This window comes from Emydura macquarii, unplaced genomic scaffold (assembly GCF_026122565.2).
Source record: "Emydura macquarii macquarii isolate MOO-44397 ecotype Brisbane River unplaced genomic scaffold, CSIRO-AGI_Emac_v2 contig_318, whole genome shotgun sequence".
Classification (NCBI taxonomy): domain Eukaryota; kingdom Metazoa; phylum Chordata; order Testudines; family Chelidae; genus Emydura; species Emydura macquarii.
Window position 1 is genome coordinate 14,451,383 of NW_027130455.1, and position 23,010 is coordinate 14,474,392.

General features: G+C 41.5%; 1 protein-coding gene across 3 annotated transcripts in view; it reads left to right on the forward strand.

Annotated features, from left to right (window-relative positions):
• Positions 1-17,366, forward strand: part of LOC137166958 (disks large homolog 2-like) — a 623,160-nt gene extending 605,794 nt beyond the window's left edge. For all 3 annotated transcript variants that reach the window (XM_067568887.1, XM_067568895.1, XM_067568902.1), the window contains 6 exons: positions 1,368-1,418; positions 3,186-3,287; positions 5,558-5,730; positions 7,956-8,065; positions 12,355-12,446; positions 14,661-17,366. In XM_067568887.1, coding sequence (XP_067424988.1) covers positions 1,368-1,418; positions 3,186-3,287; positions 5,558-5,730; positions 7,956-8,065; positions 12,355-12,446; positions 14,661-14,767 — 635 coding nt within the window. In that variant the 3' untranslated portion in view covers positions 14,768-17,366. The remainder of the gene's footprint in view (positions 1-1,367; positions 1,419-3,185; positions 3,288-5,557; positions 5,731-7,955; positions 8,066-12,354; positions 12,447-14,660) is intronic.
• Positions 17,367-23,010: the final 5,644 nt, after the last annotated feature.

Below are 23,010 nucleotides of genomic sequence, written 5' to 3' on the forward strand. Positions count from 1 at the left end.
GGAATTGTTTTAAGAAACTAAATCCCTGTTAGATCAGGGGAGTGGATGCTGTGTCATAGCTAGGCAATAACCCAAGTGAAAAATCATCATTTAAACCTGCCCCAGCCCAAACTGTACCGCTCAGCCTGCCCAGCCCTAAACGTAGGGTACAATGCGTGACAAAGACTCAAAGTGAGAGGGGGCACAGTTATTCATGCAGGAAACTGAATAGGTCAAGGAAATCCTCCAACTAGTGTAAATACCTCTCGCTATAACCTCAATGTCTGCATTTCTGATATACACAATTTTCCACAACAAAAGTAAGAAAGGCACTAAATATGTATAGAGTAGTGGTAACTTTGGAACTAAAATGAAGTTTGCCCTCACATTGAAGCACTCATTTCATGAAGAGCAAAATTTGGGATTGTGCCTGATACTTAAAGATTCAAGGGTCTTCTGTCTCTTCTAGGGAAGAAGGGTGCAGTGGTAGGGTGTTAGCCTGCGTATTCTGACTCCCAAGCTCTGTTCCTTGCTCTGCCACAGATATCTTGTGTGACCTTGGGCAAGTCACTTGGTCATACTGTACCTCTGTTCCCTACCTCACAGGATGTTGTGTGAATAAGTATGTTGAAGATGGCAAGGTACTCAGATGCTCTGGTAATAGGGTTGGTCATAGAAATACCTCAGACAGATAGATACAGGGACAAGTGTTATCTGGTCCTGAATGTATGGGGTTTACACCATACATACATGCCCTCCTGAGGATGCCACATGTTAGTCTAACCAGCCACAGTTTGGTTTGTGTGACTAAATCTAGTTGTAGTTGCCAAATATATCAGCAAGCGGGGTAAGATGTTTGTGCTGCTGCTCTATAAGGTGCAACATAAAACTCACAGCTCAGCCGGAGAGGGGGCTCAGATGGCTATAAACCAGTTTTGTGCTCTCCTGATTTTGGGCTGCTGTGGCCCTGGAGTAACTTATCCAGTCCGGATGCATACCCTGCAGACACATAAAAGGACCGTAACAGAGGGGAAAATGCTTCCAGTGGCATTTAAGGAGGCCTCATAATAAGCAGCCAAGGAACAAATTTTCTGTTGAATTCTTGCACTATTCCGATGAACAGCCATTGATCTATAAAAGAAGCTTCATTGCCACAGATACCACCAGATTGTATATTGGAAAAAGCATAACTTCCGCATTAACAAGTTAAACAAATGCTGGGAAAAGCTGCCGTCAAATTGCCAGGGACTTTGGAATGGTTCAGGTTATAGCAGTGCAAGAGAGGAATACTGACCCTTAGCTGACTTCTGTATGGAGCAATTCGTAAATCTTTAATATGCGAAGTGCTGCTTGTCAGCCTTAATTTATTTTCTTTCTTCTCTTATCAGGGGGACAGGAAGACTGCATCCTATCTTATGAACCTGTCACAAGACAGGAAAGTAAGTTTCACCTGCTCTTCTATAATTACTGTTGTTATTTATCATGCCAAAGGGCCAGCTGAGAACTGGGCCCTGTTGGGCCAGGTGCTGCCCCTGCCCAAAGAGCTTACCCATTTAAATAAACAAGACAGACACAGTGTAGGGAAAGGGATACAATATGCAAACAGCGTGAATAACGTGATGGCAACAGATGTCATGTTAGTGCCAGGATTTGTATTTCTTTATTGTTTTGTCTGTCTTAAATCCTTTTGTTGGGGTTTGTTGGGAGGGGATTAACTAAATCAGTGGTTCTCAACCTTGTGGCCCAATCAGCGCACAGCTGCAGTGATGACTTCAGGGCCTTACAGGTAGTGTACGTATTGTGTGGATGCGACCCACATAACATGTAGAGAGCTTCATATGCAGCCCACAGTGGTAAATAGGTTGAGAACCATTGCGCTAGATGGAAAGACAAAGGAGACAAGAGGGGCTGGAGACCATGAGTGAGAAGGCAGGAGGGGTTGGAGCTAACAGTCAGTCAGCGCGGGGAGAGACCATCCAGAGTACAAACTGCAGGAAGCCGTCAGATGACATCGTCGGTGTCCTTCAGTCTCCTCCTGGCTTTCGTATCTAGCTAGCTCCTCCTTGCAGTTTCTTTTTTCAAAGTCTACATGGCCCACTATTGACACAACAAATGGGAGGTGGGGGGACACCACATGGAACCTACTGCCCTCTGGTGTCTCCCCGCAGTGTTCTGGCTCCAGGGGTGGAGGGTGGCGTCTACTAATGAATACATTGTTAGTGAATATGATACTGAGTTTTTGTGCATTTTCTCAGCTTCACCACAAAGCTGAGAGTGCTGTTTCCCTCCCAGTATAAGCCTCTACCCGTGGTAGGTTATCCTGCACAATGCCAGTACTCTGCTGTGATTATAAAACCTCAGGGCTAAATCCTTGTCTCTGTGGTACAGCTGCACTGCACACACCTTATGGGGCATGCAGAGAAAATACACAGCACATACCCCTGCAGCACAGGTATAAATAGCAGTGTAGACAGTGAGGCGCTACTTAGGTGAGTAAAGATATGCCTGAATCTCCACATGCCCAAGCAGTGCCTCCTCCCTCTACATTGCTATTTGTAGCAGTGTTGTGTTCTGCTGACTCCCTGCTACAGAGAAAGGCTCTGGCAGGGGAGAGGCAGTGGGAAAAGGCTCCGGCAGCACCACGCTGCTGGAGATTTTCCCAGATGCCTTCCTCGTGCCAAAGCTTTTCACTGCCATGAGTAGCAACACACCACAGTGTGGAGGCAGCCTGCTTTTCAAAGCAGTGGGTACCCACGCATGCCCTACATGCTGCTGCCAGTCTTCACAAGGTCTAATACTGGTGCAACCCTGTTCATTTCACTGTGATGGTGTGTAGCTGACTGGAGAATTTAGCCCACCATGTCCTTCCCATTTCACATGACATCGTTCATCTGATAGCATCTAGGAGCCATCTTGTCAAAAGATAGTCATTATGTGCCACCGGGGCAGTCCATTGGCTGCAAAGGTCTGCTCCATCTGAGAGCTCTGGAATAGTACCTTGTGTTCAAAATAGTGCCTGTCTTACACATAACAAAAGCAGATTCATTACTGTAAATGCACATCTAACATTTTCCAAAACTTCAATCCAGACCTATGAGCAGTAAATCAGTTTTGGTGAATTATTGTAAATATTTGATGTTGTTATTGTTAGAATAAAGAAAAGTTATAGTCTTCATCTGAATATCTCTTTCCTTTCTGTTGTTCAGTTAATTATACCAGACCCGTTATTATTTTGGGTCCTATAAAAGATCGGCTCAATGATGATTTGATATCTGAATTCCCTGATAAGTTTGGATCATGTGTACCACGTAAGTACTCTTTTCTATCTACTCCTAAATTCTGTAACTGTTATGGTCTTCGATAGCATGCATACAATGCAAAAGCAGCAGCAATGTTCATTTTTTGTAATTGTATTTCTCAAAAGCAATTTTTAAAACCTGTAGTTGCGATGTAAAACTTCTAACCAAGATCCAGCTGAGATGCAATGTTTTGCAGAACTGTACAAGACATGGAATTTCTGCTCCACAGGAAATGTCACATTTTTGAAAAAAGAGAAACGAAAAGTCAGAAATACAAAATTTCCCCCAGAGCAGAAATTTTTGTAAAAAGCCGTTTTGGAAGACCCAAAATTGAATATCCAGCCACCTCCTTGGCTCCCCAGCTGGCAAGCTGGTCAGAGATACAGGCAGCCCAACCACCTATGGAGCTGACCACCCAGGAAGCCAGAGAGCTGAGCAGCATACCTCTGAGCAGCCCAGGGAGCCAGTCAGGAAGTTATAGAGCCAGATAGCCCACCCACCAGGCAAGCAGCCCAGACAGCAATCACCTGCTAGCTCCTGGTAGCTCAGGGAGCTGGGAAGCCAAGGGCTTTGCCCTCCCACTCCCTAGAGCAGCACAGAAAGTCAGCCAGCTGGGGAGCAGGCCACCCATGGAGCCTGGGAATCCTAGCTTTGAGCCCGGTGGGAGCCTGGAAGCCTGAGCTCCCTCCACCCTTCCCCTGCCAGGTGAGTTACCAAGGAGCCCAGAAGCCTGAAAGTTCTGGAAGTCCCAGGGCTCTCCAGGCAGGCTCTCCAGGATCATAGAATCATAAAATATTAGAGTTGGAAGGAACCTCAGGAGGTCATCTAGTCCAACCTCCTGCTCAAAGCAGGACTAACCTCAGCTAAAACATCCCAGCCAGGGCTTTGTCAAGCCGCAGCTTAAAAACCTCTAACGATGGAGATTCCACCACCTCCCTAGGTAACCCATTCCAGTGCTTCACCACCCTCCTAGTGAACAACTTTTTCCTAATATCTAACCTACATCTCCCCCACTGCAATTTGAGACCATTGCTACTAGTTCTGTCATCTACTACCATTGAGAACAGCCCAGTTACATCCTCCCTGGAACCCCCTTTCAGGTAGTTAAAGACTGCTATCAAATCTCCCCTCATTCTTCTCTTTTGCAGACTGAACAAGCCTAGTTCCCTCAGCCTCTCCTCATAAGTCTTGTGCTCCAGCCCCTAATCATTTTTGTTGCCCTCTGCTGGACTCTCTCCAACTTCTCCACATCCTTCCTATAGTGGGGGCCCAAAACTGGACACAGTACTCCAAATGCAGCCTCACCAGTGCCAAATAGAGGGGAATAATCACTTCCCTCGATCTGCTGACAATGCTTCTACTAATGCAGCCCAATATGCTATTAGCCTTTTTGGCAACCAGGGCACACTGCTGACTCATATCCAGCTTCTTATCCACTGTAACCCCCAGGTCTTTTTCTGCAGAACTGCTGCCTAGCCTGTCAGTCCCCAGTCTGTAGCTGTGCATAGGATTCTTCTGTCCTAAGTACAGGACTCTGCACTTGTCCTTGTTGAACCTCATGAGATTTCTTTTGGCCCAATCCTCCAATTTGTCTAGGTCACTCTATATCCTATCCCTACCTTCCAGGATATCTACCACTCCCCCTAGCTTAGTGTCATCTGCAAACTTGCTGAGGGTGCAATCTACCCCATCCTCCAGATCATTAATGAGGCTTGGGAGCTCCCCGCCCGGTGGACTGCCACAGAGTTCAGGAGCCTGGAAAGCCTTTGAAAGTGGATTAAGATCAACAGGAACAAGATGATCTTATTCTGGGATAAAAGCATCTACACATGGAGTTATTCAGGAGTAGCTGTTGCATTTTAAATTCACATCCTACATTAATCTGAATCAAGTGTCAGATGTAGACAAGCCCTAAGTGTGTATGTGTGAGTGTGCGCGCACGTGTGCGTGTGCATTTGAGTGGTTTTTGTCTCCCTCCTTGGTTCATTTTATGAGAAAACATGTTTAATTTGAAAAGCATATTGGGTGCATTTCCCAGTCAGCCTTCCACTCTCTGACCTTACGCTCCCTTAGGACTTGGGTCTTATCACAGGATTAAGGGGACATTTTTATGGGAGCCCTTTGCTGAAATGACAGAATCACTTATGGACTGCACCTACTTACACCAGATCTGAATTTGGCCAGGAGTGGTATCTGTCAAGCATACTCTTAAGTAGTACATTTTTAATGAGAAAAGTGCCTACAAACATCCTAATTCTCCCCTCTTCTGTTTTATGCAGATACTACAAGACCGAAGCGTGACTATGAGGTGGATGGGAGAGATTATCATTTTGTCACTTCGAGGGAACAAATGGAAAAGGATATCCAAGAGCACAAATTTATAGAAGCCGGGCAATACAACGATAATTTATATGGAACTAGTGTGCAGTCTGTGAGATTCGTAGCAGAAAGGGTAGGTTGCAACCATTTTTACTGCACTTGCAACACAGCCTCTTTTGTACCAAAGCAGCCTTTCAGACATGATCCATTTGTAAATACACAAAATATCTTCCAAATAATAGCCTCAAAATTATGGATATTTAAGGCTGCAAACAAGTTTTGATTTTTTTTGTTTAAAAGTTGTGACCAAGGATTTGCTAAAGTTGTGATCATACCAGAATGGCAACCCTACGACAGGGCTGCCATTTGAAGCCGTGCTGTTTTCCTTCGCAGTAGGAGACACCTGCAGCCAACTGCAATGAGGCGTTCCCTGCCCCCAGCAGCAGCATCCAATGGCTCATGGTGCTGAAATTTGCAGCAACTATAAAAAGTTGCAGTGTCTGCTAAAAATTGCAGTTACGGCAATAAAATCCATGGTTTTCTTACAGCCTTTTGAATATTAGAATTACGCTGAAAGTAAAGAACCTGGCCATGAAGGAGGCCAGTCCAGCTCATATCGGGTTTAAGAGAATGAGGGGGAGACTTAGTGAGGAAGAGAGAAGAAAGCTATAAATGCAATGAAAAGATTGACTAGGGAGTATAAACCTGAGTTTGCTCCCCTTGAAGTCAATTGCAAGACTCTCATTGATCTAGATTCTGCTCTCACTCTTACACTGATGTAAATCTATGGCAGTCAATATAATTACTCTGGTTTTACACCAGTGTGTAACCATGAGCACATTTGCCCCCTAATGTGGTACTACTGAGAGTTAGGTTGAAGTTAAGAACAGAGGGGCCCATTTCTTTCTTGTCTGGTATCCAGTATTAGTTATTTCATGGAAGGGACCATAGTAAATAAACATTATTTATTTTAAACCTCCTCCCTTTTCTCCTCTTTGGGAGAAGGCCAGCTAGCCCCATCCCATCTCTTCGAAGACCAAACTATTAAATACCATCAGGATACTCTCTTCTTTTGTTTTAAAGGGCAACATTTCTTCTGGATAAATTAAAAGTTAAGATGAGAGGGGAAGGGACGGTTTTTGTTCTCCTGAAGATTCACTAGACAATTTCCAATATGTAGCAAAGGGTACACTTGCTCCAGTGCTCTTGACATTCTTCTCTGCAAAGTTTAATTTCATGTAGTCCCTTTCACTTTAACTTCTAGATGCAGCAGGAATATAATTACATTCAGGCTAGGTGCCCATGAGTACAACTTGAATGCCTGCCATGCCCAAAGTATGCTAAGTAATCCACAACATCTGGAGGTGTGGCATTTCTCTGCACTGGTCATCAATCCCAGGACCATTGCCTTTGGGCACCATTCAGACCAGTAAGCATGTCTGAAGTTCTTTCTATTCCAGAGGTGGTGTCACGCATCAAAGAACATAACATCATAGCAATCTGGATAGCAAAACACCCTTCCTACCTTTCAGCCAGCAAACATCTATCTCTATGTTCAGAGGTGCTGATATTTTTTTCTGACCTTGGAGAAAGGGTATGGGTTAAGCACAGGACTGGTTGCCTGGGATTTGGGAGTTCTAATCCCATCTCTGATGCAGGCTCCTTTTGTGACCCTGGCCAAGTCATTTAACCTCTGTATCTCAATTTCTGTACCTGTAAAGCGAGAATAATGCACACCTACCTCATAGGGAAGTATCCAGATTATTTAGGTAGTTAATCTTTGTAAAGCAATTGAAGATGAAAAGTGTTTTATAAATGCTAAGTATTAAAGCAATACATAACATGAAATGTTTTACTAACATTAATCATTATAGTCTTACAGACACCTCTGTGAGATAGGTAAGTAGTATTATCCCCATTTTACAGATGTGAAAAATGAGGCACAAAGAGGTTAAGTGACTTGCCCAAGGTCACACAGGATGTCTGTTTCAGAGCCAGGAACCAATCCCAGATCTCCTGACTTCCTGTTCTGTGCCTCAAGTACAAGGGCATGTTGTTATTCTTATCAACAAGGTTTGCTGATGTCCACATAAAATCCCACATCCCCCATCCTAGCAGAACCTCCAAAACTGACAAAGTTGTCTTCCACATCTTCAGTTTATTTCTTATACTGGCACCAGAACAAAAGAAATACTGTGGAAGTAAACAGCCAAGTAAATGCCCTGGAGTCTAGCCTTCCCTTGGTATGTTAGTAATGACTGTTTTCTGGAACACTGCATTTTAGATTTCCCTTCTTTCTTTTGGTTGACTTGCAATAAACACTGCAGAAATAAATACATCCTCATCTATTTCCAACAGGGCAAGCACTGTATACTTGATGTATCAGGAAATGCTATTAAACGGTTACAAGCTGCACAACTCTATCCCATTGCTATCTTCATTAAGCCTAAATCATTGGAGCCACTGATGTAAGTATATAATCCTCTTAGGCTATTTTTCGACTTCTGTCTCAGAAGTCACAGCAAAGTTCTCCTGCCAGCATTTTGCCTGTTCCCCAAAGTCAGGAAAACCAAACAAATCAAAGGAAGTTTGGAATATTGAAGAATTTATTTTCATTTACACAATAAATAGCAAGTCAGCATTACCTAGTTGTTTCAGAATGAAAGTCAGACAACCTATGTCCACTCACAGTTTGATTTTTGGGGAAGTGACTTAAATACTCTGGGGTCTCTGCTTTCCGCATCTGTAAAATGTTTTCATTATTTGTTTAATGCTGACACTGCATCTGGTGCTGTACAATACAGAAAAATAAAGATGATCCCTGCTCTGATGAGCATACGGTCTACAGAAAAGATACATACAAGCTTGGACACAATGGGAAAAGCAGAGGTGGGGAAAATGTAAAGCCTTGATTTGTTTGGTGTAAGAATACCTATCCAGTGTAGGTAGAGCTCAGTCGATGAAGAGCGCTATAGACATGCAAAGCATTAGTCTCTTATTAAACAAAAGTAATACTAAGTTTTGGTCTGCATGAATCCTGTACAGCTAGTGACAGTTTCTTTAAGGATATGTAAAAAAATATAGGTAGGCTATTTTTTACTTTCATTAGTTAAAAAAAGCTTTCAACCAAATCTCATCAGTGCTGACAGTACTACAGGGACAAACAATGTGAAATCCATTATATTTTGCTTCTGGAATAAAAGGCTCTTATAGATCTTTGAATGTCTTATTTTAGAAATGCTCTGCAAAAGAAGCTTTTAACAGGAACTTCAAGCTTTTATAGGACAACAACTAGGGTCCTCATAGTGGGGTTTATATGAGTAAGTTATGCAAACAAAATAAGACCAAAAAATTCCTAAAAAGAATAGGAAAAAGTATGGAATTCAGACACTCCAAATTACTTGAACATGTACAAATTTGTGCTTTCCCCTGCAGCCAGCACCTGGGAAGTCATCTCTTTAAAAGTGTCTTCCTAAGGAATCAACACCAGTAATTAGTTTCCCATATGAATTAAAACCTATGAACATAGCTAATATAATTTTTTTCTGAGGCCAATGTCAAGGGGATAATGGCACAACACTGAGCTGCTTGCCCAAGAAAGTTACCCACATCATTGAGCTGTATTGTAGTGAAATGGTGAGGTCTTAGGCCTTTCTACAAGGGGACAGAAAAGTTAAGACAAATCAAAGAAAGGTGTGAAATCAATGTGCAGGAGTTAAAGAGTAGGGTTAAACCTTCCAAGCGGATGTTCTCAATCAGGAGTAAAATGGCTTTAGTCCTCCAAGAAAGACTGAGTTACAGGAAACTTAAGACCACTTTATTCCTGAATGAGAGCAGCAACATAGGGGTTTAACATGCTTTAACTTTAGTTGATTCACCTTAACTTCCCTGAGTGTCCCCATTAGACATGGCCTTAGTAATCTAAGGTTTCTAACAACGGATAATACAGCTAAAGGCTTGTCTACACACATAAGTTGTATCACTTTTACTATTCCAGTATAGTTAAATCAGTACACACACACCTTAGTGCAGACACAGTTATACAGGTATAAATGTGCCATATACCAATACAGGAAGGGGAATACTAAGGCACTTTCATACCATTATTACTGTGTCCACACTATTAATTGTACGGGTATAATGATCTCAGAAAAAATTACATCCCTAGCCAAAGTAGTTATACCAGTACAATAAACTTTGCATAAACCAGGCACATGAGTTAGCTACACTTAACCAATACTCCCCATCATGCAAACATGGTTCAACATCAATATATATCAAACCAAACCAGAGAAAAAAACACAAAGACAAAAACCACAGAGATAACTTGTAGCTGGAATGATGAAGGGCCTGATTCTCTTTTACACTAAACTCCTTTACATCACCCTGGCAATATCTGAAGGGGTCATAAAGTGAGTATAAATTAAGGCCCCTTTACACTGCTAGTACAATAATAAAGCCTTAGCATGACCGAGAGTCCAGCCTGAAGTCTTTGGTAGATAGCAATCCTGTCTTTGAATAGCAATATTACAAACATGAGACAGATTTACATATACTAATTCCAGACCTATTACTATAACACATAAATGATTGACCTTTGTTTTCAGATACCTTCCCTATCCTGTACTCTATACATCGACCCCTGGAGTGATGAGGCAGAATGAGGCACTTCTGAGTACTGTATCTTACAAAGAAGTTGCTACAAACATTGTATAATTGCTGAAGCGACTTTCATAGGGTTACATGTGCAGTTATACAGACAGCCAACTTTAGGGACATTTATAGAAATACATTTTGGTAGCTTTAACCATCTATGCTATATATACAGCATTTTTCAGCAGGCAGATTTCTGTTCCTGATGAAAGAAACTAAGTGGGAGGTCAGCTGTAGCAAATGCATTCTGTCATGCACGCACAGCTCATTCTTCATGCATCATCATGCACATAATTTTGTACATCCATCACATGTCATGCCATATACAGTCCATTAGCACATATTCATGTGGTTTCAGTGCAACACATTATGTAGTATACAGGATGCTTCCTTTTATAATATGGTGTGATCTAGTTTCTCTCTGTTGCCTTAACAAAGTTCCCTGCTCTTCTGAAAAAATACATAACCATGTTATAGAAAAGGTAAATCAAATTAGGTCTGTATTTTATTGTTAAGACTTTGGCCATCTTCCGGTGTATACAAGGCACTAAATCAATGTGGACATTTTTCTTTCTGAGCCAAAAAACTCAGTATTTGCAGCTGTACATGCACAGAAAATTACATCTTTTACAGTAATTAAATGGTGTCTTGGTAATCTTAGCTGCTCCATCAAATGGTAAAACTAGTGTAATACTAGAATGTTACTGGTATCCAGTAGATGTATGTTCTACATTTTGCAATATAAATGGCAGTACAGAAGCTAAGCATTTAACTGGAAAAAAACAGGAAATACTACCAATGTGGAACAATATCAAGCTACCTTTTCTATGGAAATGTCATGTTTTGTTTCTCATGCCTGGCTGTGATTTTGACAGTCTACTTCAGCTCACGTTAATATTGGGGTTTTTGCATTACATTTCCTTGGGTTTTGTTTGAGAAGGGAAGGAAAGAAATTGGCTGAACATAGTACCAGATGGTCCCTAGCCTTATCATGAGTGAGTTGCAGGGAAAGAGGTGTGGTGCGGGGGCCAGGGCACAGGGGCAAAAATCAGGCTGGCAATCTTAGGGAGCGATTGTGTCTTCTATAGGCAAAATCCTTTGCCAAGCTCCCCTGGGGTGCTGCATCGCCACACTGTGCCCAAAGGAAGGCTGTCCTCAATGGCATAATATAAATGTTTTGTTACCAGTCAGGCCTTTACAGTTAATACCTGCTATTTGCAGGGGTAGAGATTTTGCCGTTAAACTGCTACATTTTCACAGCAGTATGTTCACCATGGAAAAAGGGAGAATCATTTGCAAGGACAGCCTATAAATCTGGAGATGTCTGCGATTTTTTTTTGTTTGTCCCCATGATTTTTCCCTTGCCCCTGATGTTAAGAGATCTGTGTCTGCCTAAGATATGTACACACACTCCCTCTTTCTCATACACCAATGCATATGGGAACCTACTTAACGTGAACTCCATTCTGTAAGTTCTGTCTATCAGGAAGCAGAATGAATGTTCCAATATTAATGTGCAAATTGAAATTCCAGTTATAACAAAACTACTGGTGCTGGTGGTGCTGTGAGTTTAACAGTAAGCAGGTTCCAGTACATATAATAGATGTATATTATTCAGTGGGAGTTTTGCACAGGAGCCACATCCACTATAATCTTAGGATCCACACAGCCTACACTCTGTTCTAGCAGTCTGAAAGCTCCCATAACATTAAGGGACAGCCCCCCTTCAGCAGTCTCTCCTGTACTCCTATTGCTTCCATCACCTCACCTTCACTCTGCCTCTGGCCTCTCTGTGCTCCCAGCATGCACTAGGATCAGACATGCTCGCTCCTCTCTTGAACCATACTGTCTAATTGCAGAAGGGTAAGCTTTCATTGATGCATAAATTGTGGGGCCTGAAAGAACCATGACGATCATCTAGTCTGACCTCCTGCACGGCATGGGCCAAAGAATTCCACCCTGTAATTCTTGTCTCAAGACCAATAATTTCTGATTGAATTACAGCTTATCTTTTAGAAAGACGTCCAATCTTTGTTTATTCAGATTCAATCAAGGGCTTAATTGGTTAATTATTTTTAACTAATATTTTAAAATATGTTTCTAGGGAAATGAATAAACGTCTCACAGAGGAACAAGCCAAGAAAACCTATGAGCGAGCACTTAAATTAGAACAAGAATTTGGAGAGTATTTTACAGGTATGAGTCTCTTCAAAGCACCTGTCTCCAACGGTTCAATCGATGACCACAAAGCAGTTGGAGTCGGCTCTATCTTTAGCTTGTACTAATGTGTGGTGTATGTATAGTGTGCCGCATTAAAGGCCTGATATTGAGCACTATCGATTCCCATTGAAGTCAATGAGAGTTGAATGCATTCAACACCTGGCATGTCAGTGGCCCATACATCAATGCATATGTATGAAGTGAATTCTGTTTTTGTTCAAGTCAGTGGCAAAACTCCTACTGACATCAGTTATGCATGACCCAATCCTGCTCCCATTGAAGTCAGCAGGAGTTATACAATTCACTTAGCAGGTCATAGCATTGGGTACTTGCATGATCAGCACAGAATTTCATCCTGTTGGACTTCTGCATTTGCCTTTACAGTTATGAACAACATGGTGACCTCTAAAGAATTTTGAAAGAGCAAATCATTTGTAAATAATTTTGCAGCTCTACCATGCAAGGATGGAGAGTAGGGGATAGCTCAGTGCTTTCACACTTAGTGTTAGGACCTAAATCCATATTCAGGCAGCTAAATACAAGAGGCTTGATTTTAAGAGGTGCAGAGACTACACGCGTCTATTAACTTCAGTGGGAGCCATGCCCAGCACTTTTGAAATTCATTTCCCAAGAGGATCATCTTCTCCTTTTGGCAAATGATCTCTTCACTATATAAAATATGAAATAATACAAGACCTAACTCACTGCTGGCAAAAGCAGGTGCAGCTAAAGTCATAGCCACTTGTACCTGGCATGACCATGGTCCAAAGTCTAATCTTTGTGCGAAAAATAAAATAAACTCATTTCACTGTAAGAATTGCAAAAACTACACAAAAGAAATGTTAAAACAGGAAGCTGTTTAGAATACTTTACCACTAGCTTCCCAATACCAAGTGAAATCTTGGGCAAGTCAATGGGAATTTTCCCAGGGGGGTAGGATTTCACCCAATTGCGCTATGGTTTCTGGTGGAATTGCAATGTATGCAGTAAACCTGAGCAAGAAAAAGGCCAGACCTAGAATTTAAGAAAGTACAAAATTTCAATCAAAAAGCAACCTTTCAAAACATAGCTGTGTGTGTGCTGAAAGTAAAACACAAAATACCTCTTTTGTCTGTACAGGAAGCATGTTTCTATATGTCATGTCAAGTTGAAGGGTTAAATACAAATACAACTTGACTGGATTTTTGAGCTAAGACAGAACGCTTGAAATACAGGGATGTTCTTGAAAAGGGGTCGGTGTGTGCCCGTGGGTAACTAATTAGTTATAAACAAAGCAAAAGGGCCATTTGTGTTTGTGTAGTCTAAAGACTGCCAAACACCACAACGTTATGGAGCCAGTGACTACTAAGGTGTGCACTGTATCTTGCAGCAATTGAAAGAAGAGCTGCATGAAATATTTTGATGAAATAGGAGATTTCAGTGAATAAAGGGATGAATTTTTGACCAAAAAATTAAGTAAAATTCATCCCATCTTTTTACTAGTTCTAATTGAACATATTTGCACAAAAAGTGTCTCCATTCTGCCCTTTCCACAGTTGCCACTCTGCTAATTATAGTGAATACATATAGAGGTGACCTACATTGAAATTCAGCTGTTGCCTTATCCCTGAGACCGCCCACAAAAGCTTTCAGGTTAAATTAGTGAAACGTGTGGCCTAATTTCATGGCCTCCATGAAGGTAAGGGCTGCCAGGATGAAGTTATGGCCACAGAAAGCAGGAGTCCAGGTTTGTCGGCAAAGTGGCAGTGACTAGTTCAGGAAGGATGGGCAGTCACCAGGTCAGTCAGACGATGGACTGATTTCAGTATATCCTTGCTACAGCCTCCACTGTAGGGATCCACTGGCAGGGATCCCATGGAGTCCCTTGGCAAAATGCAAAGCTTGATTTCCCACAACAGCAACCCCACATCCTGCCCTCTTTTGGAAGTGAATCCTTATTGGGATGCAGGTTTCCAGGCTGGCACAGCAAGGGGCCATATGCATTTCCCTGCCACTGTTACAATGGATCACCATTGTACTGGACTCATCTTCAGGGTGCATGGTTTTTCCTACACTGAACAATTCATGTGCATTATTATTTCTATTTCTTCCGCTTTCACCAACTTCTGTGTTAACATTGAAACTGTGCTGACAACTGATGCTGTAGAATGTACCAATTAAAAAAAGGCTTGATTTGTTTCCTTCTTGCAGCTATTGTCCAAGGAGAAAGCTTAGAAGATATATATAATCAATGCAAACTTGTAATTGAAGAACAATCTGGGCCTTTCATCTGGATTCCTTCAAAGGAAAAGTTATAAATTAGCCACTGCACCTCTGATTATGATGGAAGAATATTTAGAAGAAATACACTATACTATTTTCAGGCTTTCCTGTTTTTGTTGCATTTATGTTCTTGCAGTCAATGTGAATTTTTATGAATGTACAACACGAAGTGTTTGAAGCCATGAAGGACAGTGATGGGTCAAAGGGTAGGAACAAAAAGACTTTTACCACACAAAGCAAATCAGTTGTAGGTATAAACTTCTGACATGGGGACCCTCTGTCAAAGGAAGCTAGCCACCTACTGCACCCCCATGGACATCGTGAACAATCTCGGTGGCTGAGCTCAGTGTGTTGATCGCTTTAAAGAGAAGTTTCCCAGCTCTTGAACCTCGTGTAGGGCTTGAGCCTGCAAGGCGCCGAACACTTGACCCCAGTTCATTCACATGCGGTAGTCCCACTGACTTCAATGGGACTAAGCATATGCTTAAGTATTTTGTTGGATCAGGGCCGCACGCACCTTGCTGGATTGAGCCCCTAGAACCTGCTCCAACTCCTGCTGAAGTCAATGGAAAAGACTCCCATTGACTCGACTGGAAGTTGGATTGGGTGCTAAGCTTGTCATTGCACATCAGTAGTTGGTACACCTCAACTTTGGTAACTATGCACATGTTTTGATTTAAAAAACAAAGTCAAACATTTCTTTTTCCCTTTGGATGCACCATTATATCAGGAAATAACCATGTAGTTTAGTTCAATGGAATTTGGTGTTGAGAAAAGAACAGACGCATTTCACATCACACACGTACGTGCACACGTACATACTCACATGTATGAGGATTCACAGTACCTAAACTGACAAAGAAGGATACAACTGGGAAAAGCTTTAACATTTTTGATTGTCTGCTTTATCATTTATACTGATAGAAGGCACTTAATGATGGAATAATTTATAAAATTAAAATATATTGATGTATAGAAACTAATTTCTATAGGTGAAAAATGTTTTTGTGAGATATTTTGTAAAGATTAATTAATTGAGAGATTAAATATTTGCACCCGTGTCTGGCTGTAAAATGTAAAGAGGACCTTCAAGTTGCACTATCCCTTTTTGCAACAAATTCTCTAATAATATTAAGAAACCATATAATTTCTTAAATTTTAGATGGCAATTTGTTGGATTTTTTCAACTTAATCCTCCTCCTTCCTTTTATTTAACCATGATAAAGTCCTGTGGAAAGAACTCAAATTGACTACCCTACAGGATTGTTTTTGTTGTTGATGTTTTGGAAATACTAGAATGATTCATCTTTAAATTGAAACAAGTGATTTTTCGGAAGCAAAATGTCAGTGACTTGAATGCAGTCTACTATTTTCTCTCATGAAAGGAGCTGTAATCTTCATTGGAAAACATTTTATAATCATTCCTTATGCTGTAAGTGAAATGCCAAAAGCATTTAGTCCTTTTTGCCAGCCGGCCGCTGACTAGCTTGTGTCGTCATTTCATTTCACAGTCAACAGGGGTTTTAAGACTGGGGCAATGGACATTTGTGGGAGATTTGGGAAAAATCTGTGGAATTTCAGGTTTGGGGTATATAAGTGGGGGTGGGACGTTCTTGTTTGCTGTTTCACTTGGCCCTTCTTTCATAGATGGTAACAGATTCTGCTGTAACACATAGGGAAGATAGGTACCAAGTAGCTAAACTGCCTTTGCTGCTGCTGGACCAAGTTTTATAGAAAACCCACAAAATACTGCCTATTGCTCTGTAGGAGGCCAACACTTTTTAGCTGGTGGCTACTTCAAACCTAATGTGTAACAACATTTTAAGGGCAAGCGTTTCAGTTACCCAAGTTACCAATAGAATAGTCAATTTCTTGTTTATTCAAAACTTTCAGCCTTTTTTCTCTACATTGTCCTGTTATGACAGGTACATGCAGCCACCCTGATTAGCTGAATGTTTATAAGACAGACATCAGCAGTGACAGGGTTAACAATATGGGTACTGTAGCAACCATCATTAGGCTTCGTTGTTAACGCTGTATTAAAATGGATGTGAGAAGTTCACACTTCTTTTAGTGTTATTTTTTCTGCCTGGCCAGCACAGATTCAAAGACAGAGTACCAGCAGAGTTTCCAAACTATCTCCATAAGCAGAAGGGCTAGACATTTAAAAAAAGAAAAAGAAAAAAGAAAGCTTAGATACTGGATAATTATGCAGAAATCCACAGGATGGCCCTTGATCCTTGGAAGTCATGCATTTTTCCATGCTGACAAAGTACTATTGTCTCAGGTTGGGCACCAGCCCACCTGAACTGATAACCAAGTATCTGAAAGCAGGAACTCCATTCTAATTTTCAACTCTGTTTTTAAGTAACCACATCCGCTTCTTTGTTTCTTAGTTCAGCATGCGACCTTTTAAGATACTATCCTATTAGTAAATGTTCTGTTTTGTCATGTGCTGTGCTTTACAGTGAACAGTAACACTATGGCTGAGTACAATCAATTTTTCCATCAGTCCTTGGTTACTGTAGAACCTTATTTATTTTTTCCTGTCTGTTGTTTGTGCTTCCAAGTTAGAGTTGCCATTGCACTTCTTATATTTTTTAAATAAAACGTATATATATTTAAAAAAACTCACCAAGAGCAGCAATGAGAGGTCTTATTTCCTGTAGAGTGTATACCTCCATTTGTTTTGTGTCTTGACGTTTTGCATTTCATGTTACAGCATAATCCGTGCTGCAGTTAATTTTTTTAATGCAGCCATTCAAAGTTGTAATGGGTGGTGGGGAGAAGAGAAATATGAAGTTAACTCAGTTACATCTGGTGCAAAAAAAAAATCAATTTGGCGCCTCAGACCATATTGGTGCTAATACCAGTTAGCATTAGCAGATTCTCTCTCTGTCCATATAAAAAAACTTGCACAGGTCTAAGAGACAACATGCAAATACTGGACCCTTTAGGAAAAGTGTCAGATCACATCACGGGTGCTATTTCTCATGTTCTGGCACAATGTGTAGCACCATGGGGTCTAAATTGAACCAAAAATATCATGGCTTACTGTCCATCCATGAACGATCACATTGACATCTTGCTATCTCTGTACAGATGTGCAATACTTCAACCTATTTATTTCTCCTCTCCATAAATCATCTTCCGTGCACTAAACTCTCTTAGTACTTGCTCCTGGGGCTCAATGAATCTCTAGTGGTCTAACTATCCAATGCAAGAGCCTCTCTTTCTACCTTTCCTCTAGGTAAAGAGGCACCTTGTCTACCTAGCACTTTGTAACCTCTTCAATATTAAAGGCGCTTTCTAAAATAAATATTATGTAATACAACTGTGTTAGTAGATAGCATGGTTTGACGAGTCCATATGGACAGGGCCTTAGAAATCACTCTGTGGACGAAAAGTCAGGGTTAAATCTCTCCCTTGCACTGGGATTTTGAATCCTCACTCTGGCAAGCAATGCTGAATCTGAGCTAATAATAATTATGAGCCATCTCTAGCTAAGTGTCCTAGTGACCTAGTTAGTGACCATCTTCTCAGCGAGCTGCATCATTTTTCTATGGAGAGTTTGATGATATGTTACACTTTCATTTGATGGTATGTTACACAAATGCTTAGCAAAATTCAGTCAAAGCAATGTTTTTGCGTTTCGGGGATTTTTTGTGGGTTTTTTTGGGGGGGAGGGGGGAAGGGGGCATTTCAAATGACCTCCACAAAAGAATTACTCAGTGAGTGACCATGTGTATAAATACTTGTAGAAAAGTCTCTGTTTTCTTTATAGAGCCTCAGAGTTAAAGCCATACTGTGTTCCACATTCACAAACGGAGGGCTTTCATCAGTCACATTGTTTAATTTGGAATTTTTTTCTCTTAAACAGCTTTGTCGCAATTTCATGCATGTGTTTTATCTGGTGATTGTTTTCATGCATTTGAGGCCATTTCTTACAGATGAAAATGTATTTTCCAGTCCCATTAAAAATGCTAACACAGTAGCTAGTCAATTAACTCAGCAGTAATAGCTGCTCATCAATACATAAAGCCAGCGGAACAGTTCCCTTGAAGTAGATTATGGGGCGCAAACCATCATCAACACTGACAGCAAACAAAGTCCAGATTCTCTTCAGAATGTGTGTGGGGGGAGGGAGGGGGACTGGTGTACAGCTCCATCAACATCAGTGGAGTGCATCCCATTTATACCACCTGTAGTTACACATAATATTCCCCTCAAATGAGCTTATATTTAGGCACTAACTTTCTATTACTCTAAAACTCCTCGGCACTCACAGTTTGGTCCAGATATTTAAAATCACGGAATGCCCACGTGGAGCTATTGTTACCACTACCACTAAATATTTGTATTGGGCTGGCACGTAGGAGCCTGAGTCATGGAATAGGGCCCCGCTGTGCTAGGTGCTGTACACACAGAACAAAATGACCATCATCCCTGCCTGAAAGAGCATGTGGATTTTCAAAAGGGATGAGTATCCAAAAGCTCATGTTGAGAGCAACAGGCGTAGACCACTGCATCACTGGGAGCCAGCTTCTGTCTCTCTGCATCACACTGAGTTAGTACCTTACTCAGTTCCCCGGCCTGTCTCTCAGGAACAGACTAACAATGAAGGCCTGCCATAAGAGTGGGGGTGTATCACTCGCCAAATATCAGGAGCGACCTAGACAAATCACACTGTTGACATCCCCCAGTGGAATAAACAACTTTTAATTAATCTTAATTTCTGGCTTTGTTTCCTAAGTTTGAACTGGATGGTCTGAACTGTTGGGTGGCAACAGGCTGTATGCAGGCTGCTTTTGTTTGACACTTGATGATGTGCTTCTGTTTAACAGGATGTTTCTCAATCCAGCTGTAGTTTGGGGCACCCAGAATCTGAACTGGAGTTTACAAAATACACTATACAGCTTACAGTCCTGTTACGTGTAAATATTCTACTCATTCATTCCAGTCATGTAAAGAATAAAGCACACACAATTATAAAATGAAGATGTATATTTCATATTAGTTGTGTCCTTGCTTATTTATTCCGTTACAAGCTCTCAGTTGTGGTTCAGTTGTAAATGCTTGATAGCGTGTTTATAAATATGTCATGAATTTTATTATAAAATATTAATATTAAAGCATTTTTACACTTTATAGCAAATGGCTCCTTCACAAGGCATAATTTGTCTTTTTTTCCCCTTAAGGTGACAAGGTAAAAGGGAGTGGATATGCATTAATTTGTGCTGAGACATGTTCGGATATTACACAAGCCAAACACAATTCTGGCTGTGAGCAGTGAGACTGAAGAGGAAGTATAGAAATGTAAGTGTGGAAGGGCTTGCAAGAGGTCTTCTAGGCCAGTTCCCCACACACGTAGGCAGATCAGTTATGCCTTGACCATCTGTGTGTCTATCTAACCTGTTCTTAAATAGCACCCATGAGGGTGCTGCCACAACCTCCCTAGGTGACCTAGGTACTTAACTACCTTTCTAGTGAGAACGTTTTCCCTAACTTCTAACCTAACTCCCCTTTACTGCAGATTAAGCCCATAACCTCTTGTCCCACCTTCAGTGGACAGAGAACAATTGATCACTTGCCCTTTTTATATCAGGTTCCCTTTCCTTGTCCTCATTGTACAAACTGGCACGTAACATTGGCTCTGGTCCTCAAACTGAACTTTTGCAGCTGGATCTTTGGGCTCCTGTGAACCCCAGTTGATGTCAATGATTTCTCTGCACAGGTGCAGAGCTGATTGCAGGGCCATTGTTTTTAATAAGTGATAGAAGAAATGGAAGGGTTGATCCAAGAACTGTAAATGATAGTATAGAGAGCAAAGCTGTCCATGGAGTCATGAACAGAATTTTCACATGACGGTTTATAGTCAAAGCAATAATTGCAATATTGTGTATTACTTGGACAGTGCCAGAACTGGAGGACAAATCTAAAAATAGCCCAGTACGCTATCCAGGTGAATACGGCTTCATTCTCAAAGCAAAATGTTTATTTTTATTTTTTTGAAAGCCAAATCATTTTAATGCCGACATGTTTACTGAGAGATTTTTAACAGGACTGAATTACTGCAGCCTGCAAAAACTCAACAGCAAATCTAAACTGCCCTGTGGAACTGTACTGTGAAAAATACAACACAGCTACCATTGCCCACAATGCTCCCACAGCTCTTTATCGCTCCGTAATAATAGTTGAATTTATATAGCACTTTTCATCTTCAAAGTGCTGGGTAAACATTAATTGATTAGCGCCTTGGGCTATATTCTGAAAACACACCAGATGCCAGTAAAATAGGTAAAATCTTAGTTGCAGGTGCCTCCCCCCCATATCAATGGCTATATATTTAGGCAGTGACAGTAAACGCAGGTAGCCTGCCTTGTCACATTAAATACGCTAAGCATAAGCTACATAAATCATCTCTCATTCATACTGGTGTAACTCCATTCAATGCCAGCTGGGTTGCACATCAAATCAAGACTGTGAGGTTGCACCAGTGTAACTTAGGGAAACTTAAGCAGTCTACACTGCAATTGGTGGTGTGATTGCAGCATGTGTAGACTTACCTGAGCTGCCTTTAATCTAGTTAGGTTAGATACCAATAGAAGCAAAAATCTTCAAAATAGTCTGCATGGTATTTATCATCAAGAAATCCAAAATATGCTGGTCTATCCTGTAATGACCATATCAAAGGCAAGGTTGGGCAGTCACTGTTGAAAAGCCTTTATGGCCTGGTCCACACTGCCAGTGAAATTCAGCGGCAGTCAACAAGAGTTATGCAAGCTATTCAGAGTAGCTTGTGTTACTCCCGTTGACTTCGTGGCTTCCGTTTAGTGCACCGTCTCCACTGCACTGCACCAACAGGAAATGTGTACCCATCGAGACAGAGCTACGCTTTGTGGGGAGGTGGTTTAGATCGACTTCTGGATTGATTAAGCATGTCTTTACTGCCGCTCAAGCAAACCAGAGACATCGATCTGACGGCAGCGAATTTGCCGCCATCAATGTAGATATATCCTAGGTGTTAAATAAGCAGCTCAATGGCTTTTCTTTTTTTCTGTTTGGGTTTTGTCAAGATGAAAATTGTTGCATCTAAGCATAGTCTTCAGGTGCAGTTAGGATGGCCTTGTGCCAGAGAACATCCCCCATGGAGTCTGCTGTGGGTAATACTCTACTTCTTCAACTTCTACTGCCTATGGAGAAGCTGCTTCCTTGGCAACAGCTGCTGTTGCAGAACATAGCAAAGGGGTGGGATGCAGAGCCAAGGAGAGGAATTCTAATTTTTAGCCCACAAGAAACTGAACTAGTGATGCAAAGGGTCATTAAGCACTATCAGCTGCTTTTTAGAGCTGAAACTTAGGGGTAGTGGTGGGATGTGAAAAAGCCACACCCCTGAGTGATGTAGTAAAGCCAACCGAACTCCTGGTGTAGACAGTACCAACTTGATGGAAGAATGCTTCTGTTGATTTAACTACTGCCTCTTGAGGAGGTGGATTAAGTACAGTGATGGGAGACCCTCCTGCCATGCTATAATGCGTGTCGATGCTGAAACGGCACAGTGCTGGGAGACGTTTCACACTGCTCAGAGGCCCTCACTCTCAAGCTACAATGGTCGCCTTATAGGTATCTACCTGGCCCATCAGCAACCTCTGAGCCTGCCCCACCTTCACTGCATTTACCCTCAAGACCTGTGCAGTAGGACCATTATCCCCATGACACAGCTGGGGATGGAGGCCCAGAAAGGTTATGTGATGGGGCCAGGGTCACACAGGGTCACTGTAGCATTGCCTTAGAAATAGCATGTGGTGACATAGCATTAAAGACCAGTCAGATCGGTAGAGTTATGTTGTTGCAAAGCAAGCGTAGGTGTGATCAGAATTATGCCCATATGATGCACCTGTTGGTTGAATGAAATCCCAAGTTAAAAGTATGAATTTGTTTGGGGTTTTTTGCCAGTAAGTATGAAACATAAGTGACTACTGAGTGGATTAAGGATAAGAGTGTTTGAATGTCCTGCTTCTGGAATACTGTGACCAGTTCTGGTGCCGATAATTCAAAAAGGATATTGATAAATTGAAGAGGGTTCAGAGAAGCACCATGAGAATGAATCAAAGATTAGAAATCATAGCCTATAGTAGAGACTCAAGGAGCTCAATCTATTTAGCTAACAAAGCAAAGGTTGAAGGGTGACTTGATTACAGCCTATAAGTATCTAGTTGGGGAACAAATATTTAATAATGGACTCTTCAGGCTAGCAGAGAAAGATATAGCATGAGCC